Source organism: Oncorhynchus mykiss, chromosome 16 (assembly GCF_057628025.1).
Source record: "Oncorhynchus mykiss isolate SJ-2025 chromosome 16, ASM5762802v1, whole genome shotgun sequence".
Lineage (NCBI taxonomy): Eukaryota > Metazoa > Chordata > Actinopteri > Salmoniformes > Salmonidae > Oncorhynchus > Oncorhynchus mykiss.
Window position 1 is genome coordinate 46,889,794 of NC_143037.1, and position 16,059 is coordinate 46,905,852.

Below are 16,059 nucleotides of genomic sequence, written 5' to 3' on the forward strand. Positions count from 1 at the left end.
GCTCCGAGACAGGATTGTTTCGAGGCACAGATCAGGGGAAGGGTACCAAAACATTTCTGCAGCATTGAAGGTCCCCAAGAACACAGTGGCCTTCATCATTCTTAAATGGAAGAATTTTGGAACCACCAAGATTCTTCCTAGAGCTGGCCGCCCTGCCAAACTTAGCAATCGGGGGAGAAGGGCCTTAGTAAGGGAGGTGACCAAGAACCCGATGGGCACTCTGACCGAGCTCCAGAGTTCCTCTGTGGAGATTGAACTATTTGGCCTGAATGCCAAGCGTCACGTCTGGAGGAAACCTGGCACCATTCCTACGGTGAAGCATGGCGGCGGCAGCATCATGCTGTGGGGATGTTTTTCAGCGGCAGGGACTGGGAGGCTAGTCAGGATCGAGGGAAAGATGAACGTTGCAATGTACAGAGATCTTCGCTCCAGAGCACTCGGGACCCCAAACTTGGACGAAGGTTTACCTTCCAACAGGACAACGACCCTAGCACACAGCCAAAATAAACGTATGAGTGGCTTCGGAACATGTCTCTGAATTTCCTTGAGTGGCCCAGCCAGAGTCTGGACTTGAACCCGATCGAAAATCTCTGGAGAGACCTGAAAATAGCTGTGCAGCAACGCTCCCCATCCAACCTGACAGAGCTTGAGAGGATCTGCAGAGAAGAATTTGAGAATCTCCCCAAATACAGGTGTGCCAAGCTTGTAGCATCATACCCAAGAAGACTTGAGGCTGTAATCACTGCCTAAGTTGCTTCAACAAATAACTAAGTTAAGGGTCTGAATACTTATGTAAATGTGATCAAATTCTTTTCCACAACAAAAACATTTTATTAGCAAAAAAATCTGTTTTTGCTTTGCATTATGAGGTATTGTGTGTAGATTGAGGAAGGAAAAACTATTTAATCAATTTTAGAATAAGGCTGTAATGTAACAAAAGTCAAGGGGTCTGAATACTTTCCAAATGCACTGTATATGCATATTTTAGAGGTAGAACCCAATCAGCATAAACAAAAAAGGTGCTATCCAGAACCTTAAAAGGTTATTTGGCTGTCCCCATAGGAGAACCCTTAGAAGAACCCTTTTGGTTCCATGTAAAACTGTTGGGGTTCCACAGAGGGTTCTACATGGAACCCAAAATATTTTTTCCCTGGAACCAAAAGGGTTCTCCTCTGGGACAGTAGGTTGCATACTGCAACAAGTTTGTACTGGTTTTCCTTACAAAGACCATATTAAAAACATTAATTAATGTATGGGAGAATCCAAAGGGAACTTAAGCGATAGCAAACCACAGAAAAACGAATCTCGTTGCAGTAAGTGTACTTGCTGTCATTTAGCTGTGCTGATCAGCTTCTATCTCTGTAGGTAGATCAGTAAATTATCTTCTCTGCATTGCACTGGTTCCATGTCTTTGTTGAATTCTGTCTGCCATAGACTGTGTATTATTAGGAAATAGCCTAGCTAATGATTCAATAAAAAGTAAAACGTTTATTTAAATATATATATATTTTTAAAGCAAACTCCTATTGTACACGACACAGCATATTCCCAAGTGATCATAACGGGATATGATGTAATAAAAAGGCACATACAGGTGGCTTTATACATAACGACCTCCTGTGTGCAGATAGTCACGTCTACACTGCCATGGATCCCACGGCTGCCTGAAATAGCCCCCAGCAGGTGCACCACAATGCATCGTCACCCGGATATTTCAGGGGCTTTGTGTTTCAACAGTGTTTTTCTGCATGACTTTGCAGGTGGGTGTTGTTGTGGCCCCGTTTTTGTGTCAGTTGAACTTTCACTTTCCGACTAAGCAGTCTGATTCGGGGGGGGGGGGCTCATGCTCCAATTGTCTGTTTTATCCCAATGCTTTGGGCACTCAACATATCTGAAATTGTTGACCCCTGTGCTGTGGAATTCCATCTCGTTCATTGAAGCTGGGGTCAGAATCACCTCCTGCTCGACTCTCGGTGACAACATGCTCTCTGCTCTGGGGGGGACAAGCAGAATGTGGCATTCGGGAATGTTGTTTACAGAGGAAAGTGGCAGGCCTGTTATTCTGACACCGACATTTCCACTACAGATGACCCCTTTTTACATAAACACAAATGCGCACACAGGAAAGGGAGAAGTAGATCATTGGCATCAACGAGATTAGATCGACTTGTTTTGTCTTATGTTAGCAGTGAACTAACCTCACAGCAGTAGCATGTGGACATTAATCTGCCGTGTGAGACAAGTCATGAGACAAATGTATAACTGGTCACTTCCTGTCGTTCTCTCTGGTTCAGGTGCTAAACTGGATGATTTTGCAGATTTCACAACCTTTGGGATTGCAACATCATTGCTCCTGAGGACACATGCCTTAATGGACAACATCCTGTGCATGTGCTACGTCCTGTCTGTGTTTGTCCGCCTCTGCTTCTTCTCCAGCGGTAAGTGACGCAGCGAGGAAACCTGAAATGCCAGGATAATGGCATGATCAATTTCACTCTTCGTGTATTTATCATTCAAAGTACAGTCTAGGCTGAATAAAGACTGAATCATGTCAGATTCGGTCTTCATTTAGGTCCCGTCTCTCTTTCTGTGGTTATTCATCTCCAGGCATCCCCTTCATGTACCGTGGCCTGCCATGTATCTACTCTTCCGCCATCCTGGCCTGTCTCTCCCTGTTGACCGGAGGTAACATGGTGATCCTGCGGGTCACTGCTGTGGCCATGATCCTCTTCATGGTCAACCAGGGCTTCTACCCTCACGACAGGGTCCTGGAGTCACAGGCCTGGAAGAAGGTGGTCTACGCTGGAGGTAATACACCAGATGCTGTGTTTCTTGGTCCAGGGGACAAAGGAGTGCACTATTTAGTGTTTGCCCTAGCACTACACATCTGATTCAATTAATCAAAGGCTTGATGATGATGAGTGGAATCATATGTGTAGTGCTAGCCTCGTACAACCAAGCCTGATCTCGCAAGCATGCATAAATAATTTGCTGTGCGGATCGTTTATATAAGCTCGCCGGATCAGGCTGGTTACACGGGGCGAGTGTAGTGCTACGGCAAAGACAGAATGGTTCACCTCTTTGGGTCCCCAGGACCCGGGTTAACAAACTGCACCAGTAGAATAGGTAGTAGAGAGATGCCGAATTAGCTCTTGAAAATGTAGAATTCAAGTTAGAAACACACTTAAAAAGCTGAGGCTGCACGTTCAAATCGACGGCCCTCTTCCGCCCCCGTCCTGCCAACCTCTGGAAGCCTCTTCCCCAGAACAACTGTATCACGTCCTGCACTTTGTGCTACTTGACCTTTTTTTGGTTTGTTTTTTTTTTTTTTTTTTTTTACGTTTTTTTACGTAGCTGCGTTTTTTCACGTTTCTCACGACACCATCGTTAATTATTATTCTTCACGTTTTACGGGTGAAACACCCATGCAGCATCTGCATGCCAACCATTTTCATGGGAAAATGCATTTAGATATTTTTGAATTATGTACAGTGTTTTTGTGAACAACTTTTAAAGCAGATGTTAAACTGTATCTTATCTGGGTTTTGTTTCAATCAAAGCACATATTTTTCTAAAATCTCTTCTTTTTTTTATGAGGTGGATGTTTTTTGTCTTACTGTGACATTATACTATGCTATTATATTCAGTTATGTAGAACACTAATGAATCATTATGTGATCTTGCAGATATTGATTCAGCTTTATTAAATGAGCACTGTTCTCCATTATTATAGTTTTCTGTTTCTATATTAGATTTTTGATGGAAACATCTGTTTTTTAAATGTATTCAGTTAAGTTTGTTCATTTTCCGACTTGATTTACTAGGTTTTTATTCAGTTTTAGTTTGATAAAAACATTCGTATTTTATATTATTCTGTTTTTTGGTGTTAGGGACAGAAAGTAGCCTGCATGGGAGGCTTAGCAGCCATGTTTGCATTGTAGGTTCTAGTTCTTCCCTGTTAGCAAGTAGTCTCGGAAATCACAGACCTAGAGCAACAGCACATGTTGGATTCTCTTGGACATTTCAACAACAAAAGTTCTGGGGAGGTTCTTCAGATCGACAACTCTCCCAACCAATCCCGAGTTTGGGTAGGCGGGGCAAAGCCTGAAAAATCAAACACTTTCTGTAGCCTGTAGAAAGATGTTGCGATTTGAGAAACGTTTTCAGGCAAAACCTTTGCAGTGGTTTTAGTGAAGGCAGAGGATGCAAACTAGCCACTTGTGAAATGCACTCATTAAAAATAACTTCTGATCTCCTCCTTGCTAGTTAGCTAGCTACTACGTTGTGTCTGGCGAGGATGTTGACGCTAGGCCGTGACATCAGGCAGTTCAATAGAGATCATTACATGGAAATAACACATTTTTGCATGAACATTGCCATTGAGGGCTTCCACCATTTTAAAGTAGTCAATTGGGTGAGACTTCCTATGGGTTAAGGTAGGATCACATAATTCCATTTTGTTCATCAGAAGGGATCAAGACGATGAATTATACTTGTGAGCAAACATTCCATAACTTGAGGTGGCAGTAAATCGCCAACATTTCCTTTATGCTTGTTCAAACAACACATTTCCAGGTGGCCATATGCACCCTTTCAGTTTGTTTAACAACACATAGAAGTATTAGAAAAAGAAAATGGACTACTTCAAAATGGAGATGGCCTCAATGGAGCTGTCCGTGCTCCCACAGACGCCAACTCCCCCAGCCTCTGACGAATTGTCTGCTTTCAGAGCGCCTCAGACCGAGACTTTACTGGAAGCCTATGGCAGGAGCGGATGATCTCTGTCCACCATCTAGCGCAACCCGTAGAACCTTCCCCTAAGTGTGCTGCATCCAGGAGCCAGTATTGTTTCTGTGTGCAACAAAGAGAACCCTCTGAATCAGAACTCGGTGAGCTTGTGCAATATGGAAATACACTGCCCATTCACAGCTGCTTTTGTAGTAACTGCTAAGAAGAGTTCGACACTTCACAAACAGCCAGTGGCAAGCCAGCTCCCACATAGATGGGTCCAACAATCTCCTCCAGTTCTTTATAGTAGTTGTAGCGTTCTACGTCATTGCCATTGGTATACAAAATATTGTGTGTTCACTTTTTACTGGGATAGTGTTCTGCACAACGACACACTGTACATCATTCTGCCTCTGATGGCATCTTTACTTTTTCTATTTGAAAACAGTGTACATCACGTTACAGGATGGCTAGCACGTTACGCTGGCTAGCTATTAGCGTGAACGGTGATGTTTAGAAGCTGTGGCGATATGTTCCTACTACCTCGGGTTCTGGGAAGTTATTTCAGCATAATTAATTTTACCGACCCAATAAGATGTCGAGCCTATTTTGTTTTATCGACAATTGGAAAGTTTACCGAAACGTTTTCTGTTTCCGTCAGTCCTGCATTGTTTTTTTTTTTTTATGGGCATGCACTTTATTCGCATAACAAGGTTTGATGGAAACATGGTTAATAACGAAAGGCGCGTCAATTCAAGTGATCAGTCTGCTGCACATATGGTACAATGTGTGTGGGGGGTAAATTCAATTGTTGTTTATAGTTACAACAGACAATGATTGTTTATAGTTACAACAATTTGGTGAAGTTTCTACACCAGACAAAGACAGCCAATCGTGTGTGGGTCGAGTGAGAACAGGAGGAAGGGAAGCGGAGCAGAGGGAGCAATGGCTACATAAAAACAAATAAGCGGTGTAAAGTAGAGAATCCCGCACATGTGCAGACGGTCCGGTTGTTTACCTATTGGGAAGTGGCATCCAGAGAATTTAGTCCACACAGCTACTCTGTAAAACAAAAAAAACTGTTCTGGGATAGTTAATATAGCACCTTTTTTTTTAGAGATGTTTAAACAATTCTTCAAAAAATGGATGTTTGGTCCTGTGAAGTCTATTGGAATGTTGATACCAGGGGCCTCATTTGTAAATGTGAGTATGTATAAAAAAAACATGTACCCCAAAATGTGCATGCACCAGTTTTCCCACTTTTAAAACTGAACTTGATGTGAGTGTCTTTAGACCATGAGTACACGTCTTCTAGTGGTTGTACTATTGTATTGCAAGTAGAACTAAGTATTCATTTTTATGACACTTATTCATAATCACAAGATGCAGCCATTTGCCATTAGTGAGAAGAGCAAAAATATATATTTTTAATCTCAAATAATTAGATTTAGGAATCGAATTTACTATTATTTTATTTTCATGACCATTGCAGAATAAATTCCTCACCTTTTTCCCGCAATGATTGGTTCATATTCCCGAAGTAGCCATGAAACAAATGACTGCGTATCTCTCATTTAATTGGGCCTATGTAAGTAGGTTATGTTTTTCAGGTTTCTCTGTATGTGATCCCACAGGCAGCAGCGTTTTATTGCCAACAGACTCATTTACCAGGTGAATCTCGAGACAGTTGCTCTTTTTTTTATTACTTTGAAGTAGGTCTATGTATGCTACTGCAGTATGTCATTTCAATATGTTTTGAGTAGCTCAGACAATGTTTCCCAATTGGAAATCAAACATTATGCAGACAGATCCACAATAATTTCCCATTGTTTTTCTCGTTCAGAAACTCAGTCCTTTTCTACGTACAGCATACATTCTACCAACCTTGTAAATAGACGGTAGATTATATCAAATATTTGACACTGAGTCGGCTACAGTATTGCTGTGTGACAGAAGCAAGACAGTCCAAGCCTTTTTAATCTCAGAACCTATACCAAGGCAGGACATGGAAACATAACAATCAATTTATAAACATAATATTGAGCAACAATTCATCCTTTGCATAAAGGTGTGGGTTGTAGCCTACTTCTAAATTGTTTCCAAATATACAACAAAAAAAATAGAATGTGCGGACAGGCATTTGGTATAGGCAGCCAGGGATGGGCATAAATTAAAAAATACCCTGAAGACCAATGTAACAAAATAACATGTAAAATGTACTTTTGCAAGTAGCCAGCAGAACAGCAACAATGTTTTCTGTCAAGGTTACATAAACATCTTGCTATGACTGTGATATGTTGTTGTTGATCTACCTTAGTTGAATGTACTGTCACTCTGGATAAGAGCTTCTGCTAAATTACCAAAATGTACAGTGCCTTGCGAAAGTATTCGGCCCCCTTGAACTTTGCGACCTTTTGCCACATTTCAGGCTTCAAACATAAAGATATAAAACTGTATTTTTTTGTGAAGAATCAACAACAAGTGGGACACAATCATGAAGTGGAACGACATTTATTGGATATTTCAAACTTTTTTAACAAATCAAAAACTGAAAAATTGGGCGTGCAAAATTATTCAGCCCCCTTAAGTTAATACGTTGTAGCGCCACCTTTTGCTGCGATTACAGCTGTAAGTCGCTTGGGGTATGTCTCTATCAGTTTTGCACATCGAGAGACTGAAATTTCTTCCCATTCCTCCTTGCAAAACAGCTCGAGCTCAGTGAGGTTGGATGGAGAGCATTTGTGAACAGCAGTTTTCAGTTCTTTCCACAGATTCTCGATTGGATTCAGGTCTGGACTTTGACTTGGCCATTCTAACACCTGGATATGTTTATTTTTGAACCATTCCATTGTAGATTTTGCTTTATGTTTTGGATCATTGTCTTGTTGGAAGACAAATCTCTGTCCCAGTCTCAGGTCTTTTGCAGACTCCATCAGGTTTTCTTCCAGAATGGTCCTGTATTTGGCTCCATCCATCTTCCCATCAATTTTAACCATCTTCCCTGTCCCTGCTGAAGAAAAGCAGGCCCAAACCATGATGCTGCCACCACCATGTTTGACAGTGGGGATGGTGTGTTCAGCTGTGTTGCTTTTACGCCAAACATAACGTTTTGCATTGTTGCCAAAAAGTTCAATTTTGGTTTCATCTGACCAGAGCACCTTCTTCCACATGTTTGGTGTGTCTCCCAGGTGGCTTGTGGCAAACTTTAAACGACACTTTTTATGGATATCTTTAAGAAATGGCTTTCTTCTTGCCACTCTTCCATAAAGGCCAGATTTGTGCAATATACAACTGATTGTTGTCCTATGGACAGAGTCTCCCACCTCAGCTGTAGATCTCTGCAGTTCATCCAGAGTGATCATGGGCCTCTTGGCTGCATCTCTGATCAGTCTTCTCCTTGTATGAGCTGAAAGTTTAGAGGGACGGCCAGGTCTTGGTAGATTTGCAGTGGTCTGATACTCCTTCCATTTCAATATTATCGCTTGCACAGTGCTCCTTGGGATGTTTAAAGCTTGGGAAATCTTTTTGTATCCAAATCCGGCTTTAAACTTCTTCACAACAGTATCTCGGACCTGCCTGGTGTGTTCCTTGTTCTTCATGATGCTCTCTGCGCTTTTAACGGACCTCTGAGACTATCACAGTGCAGGTGCATTTATACGGAGACTTGATTACACACAGGTGGATTGTATTTATCATCATTAGTCATTTAGGTCAACATTGGATCATTCAGAGATCCTCACTGAACTTCTGGAGAGAGTTTGCTGCACTGAAAGTAAAGGGGCTGAATAATTTTGCACGCCCAATTTTTCAGTTTTTGATTTGTTAAAAAAGTTTGAAATATCCAATAAATGTCGTTCCACTTCGTGATTGTGTCCCACTTGTTGTTGATTCTTCACAAAAAAATAGTTTTATATCTTTATGTTTGAAGCCTGAAATGTGGCAAAAGGTCGCAAAGTTCAAGGGGGCCGAATACTTTCGCAAGGCACTGTATATGTGAAAATGAACAACTGCAAAGCACACTAGGTATTGTCATTGGGCTTGTTTTGGGGCAGTGCTCATAAGAGTAATACTCAGCATGCTTTGCAATGGTTGATTTTTTTTAAATAACATTTAGATGTGGTTGATTTAATAGCCGCTCTTATCACACCTTTGTGCCATCAGACTTGATACCAATTTAGGGTGGAAGGGGGCCACAAAATTGGGAACCGCTATAAAGAAATGGTATAGAAAAAGTATTTTGAAATGACAGCTTTCGAAAGAATCTTGTTACAAAATACATTGGAGTGCATTTCAGCCCAGTGTAATACAAAATACTCAGAAGTAATTAAAATACATATTTCAAATACATGTAACAGAAATACTGCCCATCTCTATAGGCAGCATGTATGTTTAATTTGAAAAAGTTACTGCAAAATATCAAAATATTGTGCCCACGCCTCTACAGAAATGTGATCAAATATTCTGTTGTTCATTTACAAACTGTTGTGACCTAATTCCAATAGTATCAAATTATACACCATAAGGTGGAGGGTGTTTTCTGGGCGGAGTTTGATGCTCGTTCACGTATTCACAGTTTTACGACAGGTAAACACGGGACAAATGCAGTAATGGCTTGCACCAAGTTTATAAAACATTTTTTGGGGACGTACATATTCTTTTCTGAAATGGCACACGCAGATATTTAGTATGACATTTACACAATGGTTATAAATGAGGCCCCAGGGCCTCATTTACAGTGGGGCAAAAAAGTATTTAGTCAGCCACCAATTGTGCAAGTTCTCCTACTTAAAAAGATGAGAGAGGCCTGTAATTTTCATCATAGGTACACTTCAACTATGACAGACAAAATGAGAAAAAGAAATCAAGAAAATCACATTGTAGGATTTTTAATGAATTTATTTGCTAATTATGGTGGAAAATAAGTATTTGGTCAATAACAAAAGTTTATCTCAATACTTTGTTATATACCCTTTGTTGGCAATGACAGAGGTCAAATGTTTTCTGTAAGTCTTCACAAGGTTTTCACACACTGTTGCTGGTATTTTGGCCCATTCCTCCATGCAGATCTCCTCTAGAGCAGTGATGTTTTGGGGCTGTTGCTGGACAACACAGACTTTCAACTCCCTCCAAAGATTTTATATGGGGTTGAGATCTGGAGACTGGCTAGGCCACTCCAGGACCTTGAAATGCTTATTTCGAAGCCACTCCTTCGTTGCCCGGGCGGTGTGTTTGGGATCATTGTCATGCTGAAAGACCCAGCCACGTTTCATCTTCAATGCCCTTGCTGATGGAAGGAGGTTTCCACTCAAAATCTCACGATACATGGCCCCATTCATTCTTTCCTTTACATGGATCAGTCGTCCTGGTCCCTTTGCAGAACAACAGCCCCAAAGCATGATATTTCCACCCCCATGCTTCACAGTAGGTATGGTGTTCTTTGGATGCAACTCAGCATTCTTTGTCCTCCAAACACGACGAGTTGAGTTTTTACCAAAAAGTTATATTTTGGTTTCATCTGGCCATATGACATTCTCCCAATCTTCTTCTGGATCATCCAAATGCTCTCTAGCCAACTTCAGACGGGCCTGGACATGTACTGGCTTAAGCAGGGGGACACGTCTGGCACTGCAGGATTTCAGTCCCTGGCGGCGTAGTGTGATGGTAGGCTTTGTTACTTTGGTCCCAGCTTTCTGCAGGTCATGATTTTTGCTCACCGTTCTTGTGATCATTTTGACCCCACGGGGTGAGATCTTGCGTGGAGCACCAGATCAAGGGAGATTATCAGTGGTCTTGTATGTCTTCCATTTCCTAATAATTGCTCCCACAGTTGATTTCTTCAAACCAAGCTGCTTTCCTATTGCAGGTCCAGTCTTCCCAGCCTGGTGCAGGTCTACAATTTTGTTTCTGGTGTCCTTTGACAGCTCTTTGGTCTTGGCCATAGTGGAGTTTGGAGTGTGACTGTTTGAGGTTGTGAACAGGTGTCTTTTATACTGATAACAAGTTCAAACAGGTGCCATTAATACAGGTAACGAGTGGAGGACAGAGGAGCCTCTTAAAGAAGAAGTTACAGGTCTGTGAGAGCCAGAAATCTTGCTTGTTTGTAGGTGACCAAATACTTATTTTCCACCATAATTTGCAAATAAATTCATTAAAAATCCTACAATGTGATTTTCTGTCGTTTTTTTTTCTCATTTTGTCTGTCATAGTTGAAGTGTACCTATGATGAAAATTACAGGCCTCTCATCTTTTTAAGTAGGAGAACTTGCACAATTGGTGGCTGACTAAATACTTTTTTGCCCCACTGTACATCTCCCGAAAAATAACTATATTTGCTTGCAATACAAAAGATTTGCACACTTTCCCGTCAAGTTCAACATTTCTAAATACCAACCTTTGTGGGTAAACTTGCGCAAGCAAAGTAGGCTTTTTATGCTCACGCACCTTTGATAAATGAGGCCGCAGGTACTTTAAACATGTGAGCAGTAATACGAATCCTCCATTCAGAATAAGTTCTTACATGAAAGACAGATCCACCAGTTTTCAACTTCATTTTCATTATCTTCTGCACAATACAAATGTCTACATGTGGGAAATTAAGTAAAGGTCTACCCAATGACATCATTAAAAGTTAAAGCACTGATTATAAAACACTATCCCTACCTCACTATGACTTGGAGAGCAAGAAAATACCTTCCCTCTGGCTAGAAACTCGTTGCAGGTTTAAAAAAATCCCATTATTTATTTGTATAAAAAAATGGGATCCTCCTATTTTGTGAAGTCGTAAGGGAGGATTTTTTTATAGGACCATCTTTTTAACCACAGATCAATGCTGTAGAAACTCTGCTTTCGCATATGGAGACACTGGTTTGGTGCTGGAGATAATGAATATGATGTTGAAAAGTGGTGGCATTTCCCTTTTTTAAATCGAAATGAAAGCTTTCTAAAATGGCTTCAGATCACAATAATCCAGCCATGAAAAAAGGTAGGCTATTCATTAGGTAGACGACTCATCTCATTTGTTTTTCCTGTTTTGTTTTGCAGGAGTTGTCATGGTGTTCTGTTCCTCTTTCTCTCCGGCATGTGTGTACTACCTGTTGTGGTCTGTCTCCTACATTTTGTTCCCAACATCTCTTTGGAGTTGCAAAGTGTAGTAGGAGTTAAAGGCCTTGCTCCAAACTCACACATGGCTTGTCAACAGGCCGTCCGGCGAGGTTAACTAAAGCTCCCAGACTGCTGCTGCTAGCTATCCACAGCGGATCGAAAAAGGACGTAAGAGGACGTTTTAATGTTTTTGTAAGATTTAACTGCCTTTTTCATCATGACCACTTGATGGATAATGTAATGTACCTTTAGCCATTTTTGTTTTTGATTAATACAGTGTTTGAATGTCTAGTTATGTTTTTTACAATACAATGGCAGAATTGTACTGTACTGTCTTGTGTGTACTGTGTGCATAATTGTGCTTGAGATTACTCCAACTATTATGAGGTATTTTCAGTAATTAATAGTCATTTGAGACTTACTGTAAACATGGTAGATTCAAACTTATTGCATGTTCCCAATTTGTAATACATATTTAATTCAAAATATTTTATTTTCATCATATTGCAGATACAAAAGAAGTCCATTGTATAATTAAGCAATAAGGCCAGAGGAGGTGTGGTATATGGCCAATATACCATTGCTAAGATCTGTTCTTATGCACGATGCAACACAGAGTGCCTGGATACAGCCATTAGCCATGGTATATTGGCCATATACCACAAACCCGCAAGGTGCCTTATTGCTATTATAAACTGGTTACCAATGTAATTAGAAGAGTAAAAAGTAATTTTGTCATACCCATGGAATACTTAAGTGATAATGTCCGAGAAGCCGGTGTTTGGAGGATATATTGGCACGGGCGTTAGGCCCGAGACAAAGTCGTGGGGCCGGCAGACCATGTCAATTTATCCTCCAAACACCAGCTTCTTGGGCATTATCACTTGTATACAACGGGTACCAACATATTCAAATAATGATTTACAGATTTTCATAAATTATATTTTGGTGACTTTATTCATTCCATTTATCCCTTCCACAAGATATATAGTCCTGACACAAATCTAGTGTTGCTACCCAAGCCGGCTGGTCATTCGTTCTATCGGTTAGGTTGCCAGAGACGCGACCCAGTCGTTCGTTCTAAATGTTCCATTGCCATACTGGCTGGCAACGTTCTTATCCCTTGCTTGCTAACTAGCCAACTACAGCTAACTTACAGTCACGTCAAACAGTGCAGCCAGAATAATAATAAAGTAGCTTCATTTATTTGTTTTAAGGTGTTTTTTAGTGACATTTAATTTCACCTGGCATAGAAAATATGTTCAGATGAGCTAGCCAACAACACAGCTAACACAATCACTTCAAACTCGAGCTGGAAAGACTGCAAACTAGCTGCACTTTGTTTCGTTTGACCAGTTTTCTATTGATATTTCTTCATATATCCATAAAAATGATGCTGATTCATTTTGACTGGCTGAGAAAAGCTGACTGCCTGTCTCATCCCGACACCTTCATTACTATGGGACAGCTGGAGATGGAATTTGAATATTGAAACAATGTTGCACATTTCGGAGACAGACAAGTAAGGTTTATACAAATCTCCGCTGTTAAACTAAAAGAAATGTGAGATGATGTCTAGATGCTTTTTATAGTGGAGATCAAGTTTAACTTCCCTGCCTGGTCTGATGAGACAGTGGATTGCGCAGTCAGATGGAACAGCAGTGGTGGAAAAAGTACCCAATTTTCATACTTGAGTAAAAGTAAAGATACCTTTTTAATAGAAAATGACTCAAGTGAAAGTCGCCCAGTAAAATACTACTTGAGTAAAAGTATTTGTGTTTAAGCCCAGGCTCTGTTGCAGCCGGCTGCGACCAGGAGGTCCATAGGGCGACGCACAATTGGCCTAGCGTTCGGGCTAGGGAGGGTTTGGCCGGTAGGGATATCCTTGTCTCATCGCGCACTAGCGACTCCCGTGGCGGGCCGGGCGCAGTGCACGCTGACCAGGTCGCTAGGTGTACGGTGTTTCCTCCGACACATTGGTGCGGCTGGCTTCCGGGTTGAATGCGCGCTGTGTTAAGAAGCAGTGTGGCTTGGTTGGGTTGTGTTTCGGAGGACGCATGGCTCTCGACCTTCGTCTCTCCCGAGCCCGTACGAGAGTTGTAGCGATGAGACAAGATAGTAGCTACTAACAATTGGAAACCACGAAATTGGGGAGAAAAAGGGGTAAAACAAAAAAAAAAGTGTTTGTTTTAAATATACTTGAATATCTAAAGTATAAATCATATCAAATTGCTCATGCATTTATTTTAATTTTACGGATAGCCAGGGGCACACTAACACTCAGACATAATTTACAAACAAAGCATATGTGTTTAGTGTGTCCTCCAGATCAGAGGCAGTAGGGATGTTCTCTTGATAAGTGTGTCAATTTGACCATTTTCCAGTCCTGCTAAGCATTCAAAATATAATGAGTACTTTTGAGTGTCAGGGAAATGTACTTTTCATTCCATACATTATTTTATTTAGAAATGCAGTAAAGTGAAAGTTGTCCAATATCAATAGTAAAGTACAGATGCCCCCCAAAAACAACTGAAGTTAAAAATACTTTAAAGTACTACTTAAGTACTTAACATCACTGGAATAGAGTAAATAGGCATTTTAACATCAGATTTAGCAGGTGGTAACTTGTGGAATAGACACAGGCTGTAATGCGGTTTTAACCAATCAGCGTCCAGGATTAGACCCACCTGTTGTATAAGGTCTGATATACCATGGCTTTCAGCATTTAGGGCTCAAACCACCCGGTTTGTTTTTTAAATGATGGTCGACAGACTTTGGTTCTGTTCTACTTAACTCTACCACAGTGATTGTACATAATACATTATGTGTGCATATGGGATTGTTAAATATTTTGTTTTTTATTTTAACTTCAAAAACCAAGTTTGTTTTTGAGCATCAAACTGCATTCTTTAATCTAAATTTGTCCCTTTTTTTTTTGTCCTCCTACTATTGCGACGAGAGATTAGTTTCATTTCATTGGAGGCAAAATGTATTAGTGCTTACGTTCCCACCAGATATTTGAATCACTAGAATTACAGTGCTATTTTAAAAAGATGTCACGGGCTAGCTATATGGTGAATACAATATTGAGCATCCATGTAAGATAACTGGTTCTCGTGTTTAACTCAAAACACATCAGCAGATTTTTATTCTAAGGGTTTGACATCTTTCAATTTGATTTACACGAGTGGTTAGGTTTTTATCTCCTGTGAACGTAGCTTTTTATTTGGTATTTGTGCACCTCTGCTTCTGTTTTAGGAGGCTTTGCACTTTCAGTAGTACCAAAAAAATTGCTTTTTACCCAAGGTATATTGATGAATGTATTTTTTTCCCCCATAACACTAGTGCCGGCCCGAACTGTGCTGGCTTGGATAATTTCCTTTCCTGCTGTCCTTTCCAGCACTGTTCCAGTAACTATGGTTTATGTGTAACTAGTCCTGCTCATCTTGGCTTGGTTCGGCTCCGCTCAGTAGTGTGAAAATATCTAGATATTCCTGTTCTTGATCCAGTCGGTTGAGCAAGGACTTATTCCATTTCCGCATGACTGGGTGTGTTATGAAAATGGCGGTTTGTGCCTCGCTTTAGGATTTTAGATGTGTGTGTGTGTGTGTGTGTGATGGAGACAATGTGACGAGTTTGTTTTGAAATGTCTTGAGACTGACAACAGCAACTCTACAGTACACCTATAAATGTCACCTCCACGTGGTCCCAACTGCTGGTTTGTTAACATCATGGTCAATGACAAGCAATTTTATGAACAAAATCAACAGCGTAGAGGGAGTGAAGTACACTTAAAGGCCAATTTTGCGTAGCATGATCAGTGACTTCAAGACTTCAACTGTATGACCACAATACATGCCTCATTACTACAGTTCAATGCACAAGAGTGATACTCACCCAATTATAAACCAGTAATCGTCTTATGAAGATCTGTATTTTTTATTCTGTACCTTTTGACAATAAAAAGTGGTGATTTATAATGACTTGCCTGGTTTCATGACAAGATGACATCAAGAACGCTTATTACATCTGTACAACTTCAAAAAAGAACTCACTACTGAAGGACCAAACATGTGAGGTGAGGAATTGTGACGTGACAATAACATTAGAAGATTATTCTTCCTGACATCCATTTTGTGCTGAAATTCTCACTCATACAAAAATCCCCAGTGTGGTTCGACAACATTTGTACAATCTTACAATAAGGCTATAGGTTGCATTCCCCATACA

At 40.6% G+C, this 16,059-nt stretch overlaps 1 protein-coding gene across 19 annotated transcripts in view; it reads left to right on the top strand.

The window, feature by feature from the left end:
- Positions 1-15,809, top strand: part of LOC110492082 (transmembrane protein 269) — a 29,136-nt gene extending 13,327 nt beyond the window's left edge. For 11 of the 19 annotated variants that reach the window (XM_090202966.1, XM_021566083.3, XM_021566087.3 and 8 more), the window contains 3 exons: positions 2,295-2,438; positions 2,608-2,808; positions 11,770-15,809. In XM_090202966.1, coding sequence (XP_090059092.1) covers positions 2,295-2,438; positions 2,608-2,808; positions 11,770-11,879 — 455 coding nt within the window. In that variant the 3' untranslated portion in view covers positions 11,880-15,809. Of the gene's footprint in view, positions 1-1,627; positions 1,767-2,294; positions 2,439-2,607; positions 2,809-4,729; positions 4,890-5,845; positions 5,932-6,362; positions 6,400-11,769 lie in introns of those variants that run through there. The other 8 variants (XR_016487294.1, XR_016487293.1, XR_002468944.3 and 5 more) reach the window with 3 other exon arrangements.
- Positions 15,810-16,059: the final 250 nt, after the last annotated feature.